Source organism: Coregonus clupeaformis, chromosome 7, assembly GCF_020615455.1.
Source record: "Coregonus clupeaformis isolate EN_2021a chromosome 7, ASM2061545v1, whole genome shotgun sequence".
Classification (NCBI taxonomy): Eukaryota; Metazoa; Chordata; class Actinopteri; order Salmoniformes; family Salmonidae; genus Coregonus; species Coregonus clupeaformis.
Window position 1 is genome coordinate 3,602,179 of NC_059198.1, and position 18,429 is coordinate 3,620,607.

At 44.7% G+C, this 18,429-nt stretch overlaps 1 protein-coding gene across 1 annotated transcript in view; it reads left to right on the forward strand.

Moving 5' to 3' along the window:
- The window catches only part of LOC121568790 (rho GTPase-activating protein 17), an 82,968-nt gene that overhangs the window by 12,358 nt on the left and 52,181 nt on the right, over positions 1-18,429 (forward strand). The window contains 1 exon segment of the mRNA XM_041879216.2: positions 11,570-11,609. Coding sequence (XP_041735150.2) covers positions 11,570-11,609 — 40 coding nt within the window.

Genomic DNA, 18,429 nt, shown 5'->3' on the forward strand with positions numbered 1-18,429 from the left:
CTCCTCCGCCCCCGTTGGACATCGAGGGGGCACCGGCGTACTCCGTGAGATCCATCTTGGATTCGAGACGTCGGATGGGGGGTCTCCAGTATCTAGTGGAGTGGGAGGGGTACGGTCCGGAGGAGCGGTGCTGGGTGCCGAGGAGAGACGTTTTGGACCCGTCGCTCCTGACGGAATTCCATCGGGGGCATCCGACGCGCCCTGCTCCGCGTCCTCCTGGTCGTCCCCGAGGCCGGAGTCGGCGCACGTCTGGAGCCGCGCGTCAAGGGGGGGGTACTGTCACGGTTTCGGCCGAGGCTGCCTCTCTCCCTTGTTCGGGCAGGTTTCGGGCGTTCGTTGTCTCGAATTCTAGCTGCCACCGCTGTATGTTTCATGTTCGTTTGCTTTTGTCTGTTTGTTTCCACACCTGTTTCTGTTTTGGCGTAATTAGTGTCCTATAAGTTTCTCGTTGTGTTTGTCTAGTGTTGTGTGTAATTATTTTCCGTCAGTTGTGTGTATTGCTCGGTTGAGCTTCTCTCCACTACGCTGGAGTATTATCGCACCTGTTTGTGCGCGGTTACATTTTGTCGCACCTGTTTGTGCGCGGTTACATTTTGTCGCACCTGTTTGTGCGCTGTTTCTTTTCGCCGTTGTGCGTAATTTTCGCCTTCGGGCCAAGTTGTCCTTTTTGCCTATGTATGGGCAGTAATACAAGAGATTGGAATATCGTTCTGAGTCCTGCGTTTGATTCCACCATTACACCTACAGCACGCCCTGACACTAGTTGCCTACCCATGCTGTAGCAGAAAAATACATTATCTCTAAAAGGTGTTTCCCTCACCTTTATGTACCAGTATACCAGTATTCATTTAGGCTTAATTAGTTTTACTATAGATATGTTCACATAACACTCAACAAAGACTTTTGTGTGGTAAAGCTGTAGAATGCCTTCCTAAGTGTACCTGTGGTCTGGTGAAAGACTGCTGGAATACTCATCATGTCTGTGATACAGTAAATCAAAGACTGTAATGTAATCTGCAGACCTGAGTCAATGAGAGATCACTGTGTGTGTGTGTGTGTGTGTGTGTGTGTGTGTGTGTGTGTGTGTGTGTGTGGAGGGGGTGTTGTGTATGCTTGTGAGTAGCCTACGTGTGTGGTTTTGTGTGTGTATTTGAGTACACTTTGGTATGTGTTTATATTTAATATATATTTGTGTGTGTGTGGAAGGGGGGCGTGTGTACTCGTGTGTGTGTGTTGTGTGTGTGTTGTGTGTGTGTATATTTGAGTACACGTCTGTTTATATGTACAGTGGGGAAAAAAAGTATTTAGTCAGCCACCAATTGTGCAAGTTCTCCCACTTAAAAAGATGAGAGAGGCCTGTAATTTTCATCATAGGTACACGTCAACTATGACAGACAAAATGAGGAAAAAAATTCCAGAAAATCACATTGTAGGATTTTTAATGAATTTATTTGCAAATTATGGTGGAAAATAAGTATTTGGTCAATAACAAAAGTTTCTCAATACTTTGTTATATACCCTTTGTTGGCAATGACACAGGTCAAACGTTTTCTGTAAGTCTTCACAAGGTTTTCACACACTGTTGCTGGTATTTTGGCCCATTCCTCCATGCAGATCTCCTCTAGAGCAGTGATGTTTTGGGGCTGTCGCTGGGCAACACAGACTTTCAACTCCCTCCAAAGATTTTCTACGGGGTTGAGATGAGGAGACTGGCTAGGCCACTCCAGGACCTTGAAATGCTTCTTACGAAGCCACTCCTTCATTGCCCGGGCGGTGTGTTTGGGATCATTGTCATGCTGAAAGACCCAGCCATGTTTCATCTTCAATGCCCTTGCTGATGGAAGGAGGTTTTCACTCAAAATCTCACGATACATGGCCCCATTCATTCGTTCCTTTACACGGATCAGTCGTCCTGGTCCCTTTGCAGAAAAACAGCCCCAAAGCATGATGTTTCCACCCCCATACTTCACAGTAGGTATGGTGTTCTTTGGATGCAACTCAGCATTCTTTGTCCTCCAAACACGACGAGTTGAGTTTTTACCAAAAAGGTCTATTTTGGTTTCATCTGACCATTTGACATTCTCCCAATCCTCTTCTGGATCATCCAAATGCACTCTAGCAAACTTCAGACAGGCCTGGACATGTACTGGCTTAAGCAGGCGGACACGTCTTGCACTGCAGGAAATGAGTCCCTGGCGGCGTAGTGTGTTACTGATGGTAGGCTTTGTTACTTTGGTCCCAGCTCTCTGCAGGTCATTCACTAGGTCCCCCCGTGTGGTTCTGGGATTTTTGCTCACCGTTCTTGTGATCATTTTGACCCTACAGGGTGAGATCTTGCGTGGAGCCCCAGATCGAGGGAGATTATCAGTGGTCTTGTATGTCTTCCATTTCCTAATAATTGCTCCCACAGTTGATTTCTTCAAACCAAGCTGCTTACCTATTGCAGATTCAGTCTTCCCAGCCTGGTGCAGGTCTACAATTTTGTTTCTGGTGTCCTTTGTCAGCTCTTTGGTCTTGGCCATAGTGGAGTTTGGAGTGTGACTCTTTGAGGTTGTGGACAGGTGTCTTTTATACTGATAACAAGTTCAAACAGATGCCATTAATACAGGTAACGAGTGGAGGACAGAGGAGCCTCTTAAAGAGAAGAAGTTACAGGTCTGTGAGAGCCAGAAATCTTGCTTGTTTGTAGGTGACCAAATACTTATTTTCCACCATAATTTGCAAATAAATTCATTAAAAATCCTACAATGTGATTTTCTGGAATTTTTTTTCTCAATTTGTCTTTCATAGTTGACGTGTACCTATGATGAAAATTACAGGCCTCTCTCATCTTTTTAAGTGGGAGAACTTGCACAAATAGTGGCTGACTAAATACTTTTTTTCCCCACTGTATATGTGTATGTCTTGAGCTATTTGGGTTACAGATTAGCATAGTGGTTATTTCCTGCAGCAGTATGTTGCTGGCTAATGTGGTCAATCAATCAATCAATTTTATTTTATATAGCCCTTCTTACATCAGCTAATATCTCGAAGTGCTGTACAGAAACCCAGCCTAAAACCCCAAACAGCTAGTAATGCAGGTGTAGAAGCACGGTGGCTAGGAAAAACTCCCTAGAAAGGCGAAAGCCTAGGAAGAAACCTAGAGAGGAACCAGGCTATGAGGGGTGGCCAGTCCTCTTCTGGCTGTGCCGGGTGGAGATTATAACAGAACCATGCCAAGATGTTCAAAAATGTTCATAAGTGACAAGCATGGTCAAATAATAATCAGGAATAAATCTCAGTTGGCTTTTCATAGCCGATCATTAAGAGTTGAAAACAGCAGGTCTGGGACAGGTAGGGGTTCCATAACCGCAGGCAGAACAGTTGAAACTGGAATAGCAGCAAGGCCAGGCGGACTGGGGACAGCAAGGAGTCACCACGGCCGGTAGTCCCGACGTATGGTCCTAGGGCTCAGGTCTCTCAGTTGGCTTTTCATAGCCGATCATTAAAGAGTTGAAAACAGCAGGTCTGGGACAGGTAGGGGTTTCGTAGCCGCAGGCAGAACAGTTGAAACTGGAATAGCAGCAAGGCCAGGCGGACTGGGGACAGCAAGGTGTCATCATGCCCGGTAGTCCTGACGTATGGTCCTAGGGCTCAGGTTCTCAGAGAGAAAGAGAGAACGAGAGAATTAGAGAGAGCATACTTAAATTCACACAGGACACTGGATAAGACATGTGGTCAGTCTGTTTTGAATTCCTTTCCCCCATATCTTAATTTCTGTTACCATGCTTAAAGTATGTGTAGTACACTGCAATAATAACACTGTTGCTTTGTATTAGCTCTGAGGACATAGCAGCTTTGAGAGACAGTACTGCATCACCAAATACAGTGGGGAAAAAAAGTATTTAGTCAGCCACTATTTGTGCAAGTTCTCCCACTTAAAAAGATGAGAGAGGCCTGTAATTTTCATCATAGGTACACGTCAACTATGAAAGACAAATTGAGAAAAAAAATTCCAGAAAATCACATTGTAGGATTTTTAATGAATTTATTTGCAAATTATGGTGGAAAATAAGTATTTGGTCACCTACAAACAAGCAAGATTTCTGGCTCTCACAGACCTGTAACTTCTTCTTTAAGAGGCTCCTCTGTCCTCCACTCGTTACCTGTATTAATGGCATCTGTTTGAACTTGTTATCAGTATAAAAGACACCTGTCCACAACCTCAAAGAGTCACACTCCAAACTCCACTATGGCCAAGACCAAAGAGCTGACAAAGGACACCAGAAACAAAATTGTAGACCTGCACCAGGCTGGGAAGACTGAATCTGCAATAGGTAAGCAGCTTGGTTTGAAGAAATCAACTGTGGGAGCAATTATTAGGAAATGGAAGACATACAAGACCACTGATAATCTCCCTCGATCTGGGGCTCCACGCAAGATCTCACCCTGTAGGGTCAAAATGATCACAAGAACGGTGAGCAAAAATCCCAGAACCACACGGGGGGACCTAGTGAATGACCTGCAGAGAGCTGGGACCAAAGTAACAAAGCCTACCATCAGTAACACACTACGCCGCCAGGGACTCATTTCCTGCAGTGCAAGACGTGTCCGCCTGCTTAAGCCAGTACATGTCCAGGCCTGTCTGAAGTTTGCTAGAGTGCATTTGGATGATCCAGAAGAGGATTGGGAGAATGTCAAATGGTCAGATGAAACCAAAATAGACCTTTTTGGTAAAAACTCAACTCGTCGTGTTTGGAGGACAAAGAATGCTGAGTTGCATCCAAAGAACACCATACCTACTGTGAAGTATGGGGGTGGAAACATCATGCTTTGTCACGAGTTACAAAGCCAGAACCCAGAAGCAGACCAGGACAAGGTAAGTTGAAACGAAGGTGAGTGTTTATTTACAAATTCAAGAGTGATGCTGAATAATCCAGGGAACAGAGCGGGCGGCGTTGATTAGTTGTTGGGGGTGCAGTGGTTGATCCCATCATGGCTCGGCAGCCGCCGACCACCAGGCAGAGGTTGGATGAAGGTTCCGGACGAGTGACTGCAGATGGAACAAAACGGAGGTAAGTAAACAACAAACCAACAAGGTGCAAAAACAACAAAACTAACGCTAGAGGCTCTAAGACTGATACTCTGGTAAACCTACTGTTCATGGCTAACGATCCGGCAGGGAATGGATGTTAGGCCAGAGCCTAAGAAGGGTGATGATCAGGACCAGGTGTGCAGATTGCTGATGGGATGCAGGTGCGGAAATCAAGAGAGCTCCCCGGAGCGTTCCAGAACCCTCGGGAAACTGGAGATCCCGAGCAGAAAGACTAGTCCACAGACAGGACCCGACTCAGACTGCCGGGATCGTTACAGTACCCCCCTCCGACTAAACGCCACCGGGCGGACTCCCGGAGCGCCAGGATGGAGGCGGTAGAAGTCACGGATGAGGTCAGCATCTAGGATCTGTCGCGCGGAATCCAACTCCTCTCTTCAGGACCATACCCCTCCCAGTCCACGAGATACTGGAAACCCCGGCCCCGCCGTCTGGAATCCATGATGCGTCGCACCGTGTAGGCAGGACCACCTCCGATCATCCGAGGAGGAGGAGGAGGAGGCGGAGGAGGCAACAGAGGACTGAGGAAAACAGGCTTGAGGCAGGAGACATGAAAGGTGGGATGGACTCTGAGCGTCCTCGGGAGTTTGAGTCGAACTGCCACCGGATTGATCACCTTCTCCACCACAAACGGACCAATGAACTTCGGTAACAACTTCCCTAGACTCAGTCCGTAAAGGAAGATCCCGTGTGGCCAACCAGACCCTATCTCCGATGGTGTAGGTGGGAGCGGGGATCCGGCGACGATTCGCCTGGAGCTGATACCGGTCCGAAACTCTAAGGAGTGCCTTTCTGGCCCGATGCCGGGTCCGGTGGCAACGACGAATATGGGCCTGAACAGAAGGCACTGAGAGCTCCTTCTCCTGAGAAGGGAACAAGGGGAGGTTGGTAGCCATACAGGCACTGGAAGGGAGACATCCCAGTGGCAGATGTAGGGAGAGTATTGTGGGCATACTCAACCCAAGGCAACTGAGAGACCCAGGAGGTGGGGTTGGAAGAGGCCAGGCAGCGTAGCGTGGATTCCATCTTCTGGTTGGCTCTCTCCGCCTGACCATTAGACTGGGGGTGAAAACCAGATGTGAGACTGACTGTAGCTCCAATGGCCAAACAGAAGGACTTCCAGACAGCAGAGGTAAACTGAGGACCACGGTCGGAAACGATATCACTGGGCAACCCGTGGACCCTGAAAACCTCCCTAACCAGGATCTCGGACGTCTCCGAGGCAGAGGGAAGCTTGGCAATTGGCACAAAGTGGGCGAACTTGCTGAATCTGTCCACGATAGTCAGAACGACCGTGTTCCCCTCAGAAGCGGGCAACCCAGTGACAAAGTCCAGGGCCAGATGCGACCATGGTCGCGGGGAATAGGAAGGGGGTGAAGTAGTCCAGAGCTGGGCCGATTGGTACCCTTATTCTGCGCACACACTGGACAGGCAGCAACATAACCCCGAGTATCCTCGGCCATGGCAGGCCACCAAAAACGTCTGCGAAGAAACGCCATCGTCCGAGCCACGCCAGGGTGACAAGCCATCTTGCTGGCGTGGGACCATTTGAGGACCGCAGGACGAACCGACTCAGGCACAAACAACCGACCGGGTGGACCGTTACCGGGACCGGGCTGCGTCCGAAGAGCCGCCATCACCTCCTCCTCAATCTTCCACCTAACAGCTCCCACGACGCAGTTCCGGGGGAGAATTGTCTCGGTCTTGGACCCACTCTCCTCCGTCTTGGAGAACATCCGAGACAAGGCGTCCGCCTTGCCGTTCTTAGATCCAGGCCGGATCGTTCTGTCACGAGTTACAAAGCCAGAACCCAGAAGCAGACCAGGACAAGGTAAGTTGAAACGAAGGTGAGTGTTTATTTACAAATTCAAGAGTGATGCTGAATAATCCAGGGAACAGAGCGGGCGGCGTTGATTAGTTGTTGGGGGTGCAGTGGTTGATCCCATCATGGCTCGGCAGCCGCCGACCACCAGGCAGAGGTTGGATGAAGGTTCCGGACGAGTGACTGCAGATGGAACAAAACGGAGGTAAGTAAACAACAAACCAACAAGGTGCAAAAACAACAAAACTAACGCTAGAGGCTCTAAGACTGATACTCTGGTAAACCTACTGTTCATGGCTAACGATCCGGCAGGGAATGGATGTTAGGCCAGAGCCTAAGAAGGGTGATGATCAGGACCAGGTGTGCAGATTGCTGATGGGATGCAGGTGCGGAAATCAAGAGAGCTCCCCGGAGCGTTCCAGAACCCTCGGGAAACTGGAGATCCCGAGCAGAAAGACTAGTCCACAGACAGGACCCGACTCAGACTGCCGGGATCGTTACATGCTTTGGGGCTGTTTTTCTGCAAAGGGACCAGGACGACTGATCCGTGTAAAGGAACGAATGAATGGGGCCATGTATCGTGAGATTTTGAGTGAAAACCTCCTTCCATCAGCAAGGGCATTGAAGATGAAACATGGCTGGGTCTTTCAGCATGACAATGATCCCAAACACACCGCCCGGGCAATGAAGGAGTGGCTTCGTAAGAAGCATTTCAAGGTCCTGGAGTGGCCTAGCCAGTCTCCTCATCTCAACCCCGTAGAAAATCTTTGGAGGGAGTTGAAAGTCTGTGTTGCCCAGCGACAGCCCCAAAACATCACTGCTCTAGAGGAGATCTGCATGGAGGAATGGGCCAAAATACCAGCAACAGTGTGTGAAAACCTTGTGAAGACTTACAGAAAACGTTTGACCTGTGTCATTGCCAACAAAGGGTATATAACAAAGTATTGAGAAACTTTTGTTATTGACCAAATACTTATTTTCCACCATAATTTGCAAATAAATTCATTAAAAATCCTACAATGTGATTTTCTGGAATTTTTTTCCTCATTTTGTCTGTCATAGTTGACGTGTACCTATGATGAAAATTACAGGCCTCTCTCATCTTTTTAAGTGGGAGAACTTGCACAATTGGTGGCTGACTAAATACTTTTTTTCCCCACTGTATGTAGACCACAGTGTAAAGAGTTGTTGAACTACAAAAGATAAATAGGACGCTATGTATCTCTATGAGATGAATAGGCTTGATTTGGTGCATGAATGCTGTACCACCAAACCCACAGCCCTTCAGTTTATCCATAACAATGTAGCCCTGAGGCATTGAAACTTACCCCCAGAACAGTCTTCAGCAGACACTGGCTAACATGTTCCAGCGGCTGGGTGGATAGTTAACCAACCTGATAGACAGAGAGCAGGTGTTTCCTGTTAAGAAGCTTGACAGAGAGTCTCTGTAACAAAGCCGTGGGGCTCAATAAGTGGATGAGATATATAAAGAGATAGAGATGTCTATCTAACCTTAGTCTATATGTAACCATTACTGCACATATTAAGATGGTAAGATGACATGAATAACCTGAGAAGTGGATGTATGGGGTTGTGTTGTGACTCTGATGAGTAGATTGGTCTGATCATCTTCCTACATGTGGTCCTCTGTAGCTCAGCTGGTAGAGCACGGCGCTTGTAACGCCAAGGTAGTGGGTTCGATCCCCGGGACCACCCATACACAAAAAAAAAAAAAAATGTATGCACGCATGACTGTAAGTCGCTTTGGATAAAAGCGTCTGCTAAATGGCTTATTATTATTACATATGTTTCATTTCTTATTCTGTGTTATACTCTCTCTTCTCCCAGGGTCCTGACTGTAGCATTGGAGTCAAGATGCCTATTCTTAGAATAATGCCTGCTAGCCTAATGCAGCTATTCCAGCTCAAATCAATGCTAATTCATTATATATTTTTGCTCAGCTCTTAGTCTCCTACCTCCCCAGGCCAACCAACAACCATCTCTTCTCTGTAACGAGATACTTTACTGCATGGTCTGTGTGGATATTCTGGTTTGGGCTGCCATTGGTCTGGCCTAGATTATATCAGGGCTTGATTTATGTGGCCTATACGGATTAAAATATATCCATCCCAAGTCTCTCTGGTAGATTATAAATGTACTTCACCAATTAAAGGGACAGCAGCGATTTAACAAAACCAAAGTGTGGATTTTAGTCCCTCCTTGTCCATAGACTGCTTTCAAGGTAAGGGAGCAAATATGTAAATACGTAGAATCGCTGAACTATCCCTTTTATACAATTCTGCTACTTTCAATGGGATAGATCATAGACACAGTTTCTATATGGTGTACTGTATACCAGTGGGACCATTTACAGTAAAGCAGGGTCTAGGTACAGCAATGTGCAGTATAGGGTTTAGTAAGGTATTATTTCAGTGGGTTATAGCAGTATTAGGTAACAGCTCTTGTGTGTGTGAGGGGGTTAATTGATCCCAATGAGCATTACTGTATGTTGTTGGCCCAGACTCCAGTAAGAGGAGAGCACCCTCTGGGAAAGATGGTGTGTTTGTGCCTGTACGTGCACACGTGTGAGTGGGGATGACCTAAGTCTCTATAGCAATCCTGCTGGCTCAGCAGTATCAGAACCCTCTAAATGGTGAGCTAATGATCACTTCACTATCAGAAACCTCTAAATGGTGAGCTAATGATCACTTCACTATCAGAAACCTCTAAATGGTGAGCTAATGATCACTTCACTATCAGAACCCTCTAAATGGTGAGCTAATGATCACTTCACTATCAGAACCCTCTAAATGGTGAGCTAATGATCACTTCACTATCAGAACCCTCTAAATGGTGAGCTAATGATCACTTCACTATCAGAACCCTCTAAATGGTGAGCTAATGATCACTTCACTATCAGAACCCTCTAAATGGTGAGCTAATGATCACTTCACTATCAGAACCCTCTAAATGGTGAGCTAATGATCACTTCACTATCAGAACCCTCTAAATGGTGAGCTAATGATCACTTCACAATCAGAACCCTGTAAATGGTGAGCTAATTATCACTTAGCTATCAGAACCCTCTAAATGGTGAGCTAATGATCATTTCACTTCCCAGCACACTTTAAGTCTGGCTTTTGTTAAGTGCTGGGAAAATATACTGCTAGGACCACCACTCCACTGGATTAAAGGGGAGAGAGAGTTGTGTTATTACAGATGTAGGGGTAGGTCTATGGAGAATATTGGCTGTTCTTCTTTTCCACAGTGAATGATGGTGTTAAGATTGGTAGGCTGTGTTTCCCAAAAGGTGGATCAGGAAGATCAATATGGGTTTCACTTGTACCTGATTCGTTGTGGCTGAGTGTTAGATTGCGTCGAGAAACAGGCCCTGTGTAGCTCAGTTGGTAGAGCATGGCGTTTGCAACGCCAGGGTTGTGGGTTCGATTCCCACGGGGGGCCAGTATGAAAAATGTATGCACTCACTAACTTTAAGTCGCTCTGGATAAGAGTGTCTGCTAAAATGACTAAAATGTCAACAGTTTTTGCTTATTGAGTGGGTCTCAAGAACATTTGAATGGCTTTAAGTCTGTCACAGTGCCAAGAAAACCTTTGAAACCACAGGTGTATGGGATAGTGCATTTTGGTTTTGGGATGATGTCAGTAAACTATCTCCACTCTACCCCTCACTCTCCTCCAACATACAAGCTGACTAGTGGGTATTACATGTTTGAGACATCAACAGACCTCTCACCTCCTGCTGTTGCCATAACAAAGGCTGGAATTCAGGGAACAGGAAGTGTGTGTTCTAACAGGGGGAGGATCTAACAGGCCCTCTCTCTGGAAACAGCCACAGGCAGAGGTGTGGAGTGTCAGTGTGTGTGAGTGAGTTAGGTCTGCTTGTGATGTTTGTTGTGCAGGGTAGTCTAGGGTGAGTTTCCTCAACACTTTATTTCTCTCGTCGACCCAGGCCCAGACCACTCATAGTATAGCAGAATCTATTTTGTTGCTATAGGGCTACCGGCTGCGTTGTCGAGAGAAATAAATTGCAACCTTAGCTATGAAGTTACCTATGACTTGCCCCTAATCAGTAAGATAGGTTAGTCTTCATTACCTGTCATAGTATTTGCTCAGAGATGGAGAAGTAGAGAGATACTCTTTACTCTGCCAATCTCTCAGTTCGTTCTCTTTTCACTGCAACTTTACTCTTACTAAGTTGAAATGAAGTGCAGTGGAGTTGCAGGCTTACAGCACCACTATAGTACCACAATAGCTCACGTTAACTCTTTCAGTCAGTCCTGGAATTGCATTGGTGTAAATCAGTAGAGAAGTCTTATAAACTATGATTGAGTGTGATCTGGCACAACTCTGACACAGGCCCTGCGCTACAGTTGGGCTCAGTTGGGCTTTCCATACGATATGATATCTTAAATACCACCATGTTGCAGGTAGAAATGCAAAGTATAGAACTGACACCATTCTCTATTCTATACAACAGAGAAGCGTTTCTGTAGCCTGGTTGAACCAGACTGAACGCTGCACTTACCATTGTTTCTGTTCTACACACTACACTTCTATTGGAACTCTCTGTAATGAATAAGCCCTATTTTGTCTGCCTATCTGACCTTTGACCTCTTATGTGTTTCCCTCCACAGAGCTGAGAAGACTGAGGTACTGAGTGATGACCTTCTACAGGTGAATATTATTATTCTGTCTCCTGCTTCCACTTTATACTCAGTCACAGCAGCCATAGACACTGTCAAGTCAAATGTAACCATTAACATACAGTATGAAGGTGCTGGATGGAACATGTGATGACTTGTGTTGACTGGATGGAACATGTGATGACTTGTGTTGACTGGATGGAACATGTGATGACTTGTGTTGACTGGTTGGAACATGTGATGACTTGTGTTGACTGGATGGAACATGTGATGACTTGTGTTGACTGGATGGAACATGTGATGACTTGTGTTGACTGGATGGAACATGTGATGACTTGTGTTGACTGGATGGAACATGTGATGACTTGTGTTGACTGGATGGAACATGTGATGACTTGTGTTGACTGGATGGAACATGTGATGTCATGGGGAAAAGGTCCGATGCTGCACAAAAGAAGACCATGGTGTTGAAACCCTGGAAGTAATTTCATTTAGTGAACCTGGGATTGTTTCTTAATTCAATACTACATTGCCTTGGCAAGACAAGTTGGCTAAAGCAGAACCGTTTGTTTCAAGTCGTGTTATCACATTCACAGTCTACCTCCATCGTCATAACCCCTCCTAGAAGAGTGAGACGCAACACGAGTCATTTAGTGTTGAGGGATTTTGTCAAAGTACACACACAAAATCTTGACTCTGGTCTTGAAGCAAGGCTGTTGGCAAGGGTTTGTTGTTGGGTCTGGTTTCAGTGATGTGATGCCAGGTGCGATGTGTGGGAAAGCAGGTTACCATGTTTTTCCAATCAGAACAGACCTTGGCAACTTGTTTTACTCTGGAACACATACTGTGTCCATGCTGTGCCAGGGAGAACAACATGGCAGCTGAATGAAGTGACTGGACTCTGTAGTGTGACTGATGGATGAAGTGGTCTTCGGAGGAAAGGAGAGAGAGTGTATGTTAACTGAGAGGAGGGGAGCGAGAGAGCGTGAAAGAAAGTCAGTCTCCATGCTCTATTGAATAGATATGGTCTTTAAGAGAGGGAAGGAGTGTGTTAAAAGTGGAACAGAGGAAGTGAAAGAGGGAGTGTGAGTGCCAGTCAACTCTACACACCTCTCTCTCAGCTCTTCATAAAAAACAACTGAGTCACACTTTTAGGAACTGCCTTAGTGAACTATGAACCCAGGCTTGACTTAACATACACACAGTTTAAGCACCTGGTTAACAAAGTGACAGTTTATAGGGCTGAATAGACAAACAGAACAGGAATGGATAGGGATGCTGAAACTACATAGAGTTACAAGGCAGTGGACAATGTATAGAATCTGTACTTACTGGATATTGTCACAATGCACTATGGGATCTGAGACTGACTTCATAGTCTGAGTTGAAAGGCATTTACTCTAAATAAGAGACTGCCTGTCAATAGTCTGGAATGGCTTCCTTTCCTCCACTCCTCTCCCCATAATCACCAACTGAAATAACATAACAGGTAAAGTGATATGGAAAGGAAAGTGAAATCCAATATTTCACTTATGAATGACTTGAAGGAGATACTGTAAATTGAGGGTGAGTAAACTGATTACAAATATTGAAACACGTCTCTGCTATGCTGACTGACTCTTCCTTGGTGAGAATGCAGTAAGAAGCTGTTTACAAGTATTGAGACACAGCCAATAACTGCCTCAAGACTCTCCCCTGGAAAGAATTCAGGAGATAGGGATTCCTTCCCCACAAGTTGTCTTTCAGCTAAACTTTGCTCCTGCAGAAGTGCACTGTGCTGCCCAAGACATTCCTACTATCTATCCCCACTGGAGTGTGCTTCACTAGTTGAATGCTAATGTCTCTGAGTGTGAGGGCAGTCCAAGTCAGGCCTATGGTTCATATCACATGGATGACACAGTCTAGTTCCAGCATTTAGTGTTCCTTTCTGGGGCCTGGTGGGATTTATACAGGCATTTTACACCCTTGAAGGGTATTGCCTGCATATACAAACATATTAGCGTACACATACACATTTAGATACACACGCAGGTATGCATACATGTACACACACACACACACACACACACGTTATGTTCTTCTATCCTCGTGGGGACGTAACATTTTATTTCCATTCAAAATCCTATTTTCCCTAACCCTTACCATAACCTTAACCCTAACCCGTAACGCTACCCCTAAACCTAACTCCTAACCCCTAAACCTAAAATAGCCTTTGTCCTCATGGACACACACACACACACACACAAGCACCTTCCTAATATTGAGTTGCACCCCCCACTTTTGCCCTCAGAACAGCCTCAATTCATTGAGGCATGGACGCTACAAGGTGTCGAAAGTGTTCCACAGGGATGCTGGCCCATGTTGACTCCAATGCTTTCCACAGTTGTCAAGTTGGCTGTCCTTTGGGTGGTGGACCATTCTTGATACACACAAGAAACTGTTGACACTCAAACCAGTGCGCCTGGCACCTACTACCATACCCCGTTCAAATGCACTTCAATCTCTTGTCTTGCCCATTCACCCTGTGAATGGCACACATACACAATCCATGTCTCAATTGTCTCAAGGCATAAAAATCCTTCTTTAACCTGTCTCCTCCCCTTCATCTACACTGATTGAAGTGGACTTAACAGGTGACATCAATAAGGGATCATAGCTTTCACCTGGTCAGTGTATGTCATGGAAAGAGCAGGTATTAATATTGTTTTGTACACTCAGTGCACACAGGCATGTCTATACACACATGCCTGCAATACAAACACAGGCATACACATAAACAAGAATACCATAAACAAACAGACAAACCGAGACAGATGGCAAACACATTCAATTAATTTCAACAGATACATTATAATAAACATATATAACCCACAGTTTGCTGTTTGCATTTCAAGGCGCAATGTCTGTGGGTGGATAGCTCAATATGTCAAGAGAGACCAGTTACTATGAAATGGAATGCAGACATATCTTGTAAACGTCTAGTTTACTACAGATGATTCATTGATAATGTTAGCCTTATCCATCTGGCAGGTAACCAGTTACAGTTGTGCCTGCTTGCAATGGGTTTTATTACCCAACTCCAAAAAGGATAGCCCTACCTACACCACAGGGTTTACTCTATAGATAAAGTCACATTTTCCTTGTACTATTATGGTCTAACAAGGCAGAGCTCAATTCAATTTAATCCACTTTTTTCTTGTCTCCAAGGGGTAGATATTAGCTGGGCTTGAAGTGATTGTGCAGATCACATTCAATAACATGATACATCACCAACTTTCCTAAACATGAGCCGAATGTTAGTTCAGTTTAGCCTGTTGAAATGTGACACTTTAGTTTTGCAGGACCTCTGTCTATTTAAATGCCTCAGTCCTAATCTTGTTTGCATATGTTTGTGTCAGTAACAGGAGAGTAGCTAGCCCTGTCAGACTGGCCTGTATCTGTTGGACTGGACTGACACTTGGGAAAAAGATGCTGAGAGAGAAAGGGAGCGAGAGAAAGATGGGTGAGGGAGAGGAGAGAGATGGGGGAGAGAGAGAGAGAGAGAGAGAGAAAGGAAAGCTGTCTCTCTTAGACGACAAAGCCCCGCTCTGACTCACTGCTCTGGATGTTCCATATTCCCTTTGAGCCAGGGTCAGGGGTCAACTGGCTGCTCAGTCCACTAACTGTTTTTACTGGCTACTGCTCTGGGCCGTCTGCTGGAAAAAGAAGGCCACAATAATATGCCTGTAAACCTTTGAACATCATTGCACATAATGGAGAGAGGAAGGTGGGGGTGAGGGTGGGGTCTGTGTGTGTGCATGTGCACATTTACTCCTTATTTCATCCCTTTCCAGCCTTCAGGCCAGTCTCCAGGGCAGGCTGTAATACTATATATTATTCTGAATGAGGTGGAGGGTGTCACTGTCAGACCTGGGGGTGGTTGTCAGTGGTGTAAAGTACTTAAGTAAAAATACTTGAAAGTACTACTTAAGTCGTTTTTTGGGGTATCTGTACTTTACTGTTTATATTTTTGACAACTTTTACTTTTACTTCACTACATTCCTAAAGGAAATGATGTACCTTTTACTCCATACATTTTCCCTGACACCCAAAAGTACTCGAAAATGGTCTAATTCACACACTTATCAAGAGAACATCCCTGGTCAACCCTACTGCCTCTGATCTGGTGGACTCACAAAACACATACTTCATTTGTAGTGTTGGAGTGTGCCCCCTAGCTATCCGTACATATAAAAAACAAGAAAATGGTGCTGTCTGGTTTTCTTAATAGAAGGAATTTTAAATGATTTATGCCTTTACTTTTTGATACTTAAGTATATTTGAGCAATTACGTTTACTTTTGATACTTAACTATCTTTAAAACCAAATACTTTTAGACTTTTACTCAAGTAGGATTTTACTGGGTGACTTTCTCTTTTACTTGAGTCATTTTCTATTAAGGTATCTTCAGTGGTGTAAAGTACTTAAGTAAAAATACTTTCAAGTACTACTTAAGTATTTTTTTTGGGTATTTGTACTATACTTTACTATTTATATTTTTGACAACTTTTACTTTTACGCCACTACATTCCTAAAGAAAATGATGTACTTTTTACTCCATACATTTTCCCTGACACCCAAAACTACTCGTTACATTTTGAATGCTTAGCAGGACAGAACATTTTTCCAATTCACACACTTTTCAAGAGAACATACCTGGTTATCCCTACTGCCTCTGATCTGGCTGACTCACTAAACACAAATGCTTTGTTTGTAAATTATGTCTGAGTGTTAAAGTGTGCCCCTGACTATCCGTAAATAAAATAATAATAATAATTGTGCCGTCTGGTTTGCTTAATATAAGGAATTTGAAATGATTTATACTTTTACTTTTACTTTCGATACTTCAGTATATTTTAGCGATTACATTTACTTTTGATACTTAAGTATATTTAAAACCAAATACTTTTAGACTTTTACTCAAGTAGGATTTTACTGGGTGACTTTCACTTTTATTTGAGTCATTTTCTTTTAAGGTATCTTCACTTTTACTCAAGTATGACAATTGGGTACTTTTTCCACCACTGGTGGTTGTGTTGTGTAGGGTTAGTCTGGGTATCTATCTATCCCATCCATCCATTTATCCGTCTGTCCGTCTGTCTGTCTGTCTGTCTCTTCCTGTCAGTACAAGTGCTGAATGAGACCAGTGCTTGTTTTCAGAAGTCAGTTCTCCATTGCTGTTATTGAGCTCTTTCTCTTTTGACCTTTCATTTTTTGTCTATTTCTCCTTCTCAGTCTCTATTTTACTGTCTTTCTTTCACTGTCTACTCACTGACTGCTCACCCTCTGATTCTATCAGTTTTTCTATTGCTAACAATCTCTTTGTCAAACTCTCTCTGTCACCCTCTCTCCTGTTTCCACATCCCCATTAGTTCCATTCACACTTTGTGCTGCACAGCGTCTTTATATTCAATATACAGACTCATAAATAATGTCCTAAAGACTTCCATCAACAAAGGTAGTATGACCACTGAGACTGAATGTATCCACCACCACACTCTGCCATAACTCAAGCCTGCATCCCAAATGGCACCATATTCTCTGTATAGTGTATTAATTTTGACCACAACCCTATGGGCCTTGGACAAAGTAGTACACTATACTGGTAAAGGGTTTGCCATTTGGGACGCAGCCCTACTCCGGCACCCTGGCACCCAGTGATGAGGGTCTGGATCCAATAGAGCTGTCATACATTACAGTTATTACTAGCAGGCATGAATCACAGCCCAGGATCACTGTTACAGTGAATCAATTGGATCCAGACAGAGAGAGAGATCTTCAGGACAGCTGGCATTGAGAAGCAGCTGGAGGGAAATGCATGGGATTGAGAGAGTGGGGAGAGAGGGAGGGTGTGTGAGAGAGGTACAATAAAGGTTGGAGATACAGTCAGAGAGAGGGGGCTCTCAGCCAATGACGTGGCTGAAGAGGCAGAGCCAGCTGGGTGGTTACAGTGAAACAGGAAGAGGAAGTAAACACTTAGCACCAGACAACAACACACTCATACTGATAGTTCATCAGTATACTGTGGACTGCATAGGCAAATCACTATCCTACAGAGCCCCCTCCTTTAGTTACACATATGTCGTTGCGTTTTCATTTGCTTGGAATATGATAGTTTGCTGACTGTAATACTTTTGCTCATAGTCCCATACAGGAACTACACTAAGAAGGCCACTGTGTGTGGACCTCATAAGCATATATTTATAGTTAAAACCCCCTGCTTCACCAAGACAAGCATCACTGCATTTTCACTTCCTTTTTATACAGTCGTTTAGTTTGTGGACTATAATAGTTTGTTGAATATGATGATTTCTTTACAGGCTCATACTAAAACGACATAATTTAGGGCATTCAAACTCAACTCTGGACCTCGAAGCCAGTTCCACTGCATTTTTTAATTGTTCCCCTCTAACCAGGGACTGATTTAGACCTGGGACACCAGGTGGGTGGAATTAATTATCAGGTAGAACAGAAAACCAGCAGGCCCCGGGCCTCGTAGGGTAAGAGTTGAATACCCCTGATATAGGGTATGGACCACAAAGGCACATATTTAGCCTATACTTAGATCCCCTCCGAATCATTAACACATCCCTCATTGCATTTCCACTTCCTTTTTCAAGGTTGTGGACTGTAACAGTTTGATAAATATGATCATTTGATCAAAGCCCCATACCAAAAGTATACTGAAATAGAGCACAGTGGAGTGTGGGTGTGGACTAGAGCTGTTGCGGTGACTGTATTACCGCCACACTGGCAGTCATGAGTCATGAAGGCAGTCAAATTCCAGGTGACCGTTTAGTCACGGTAATTAG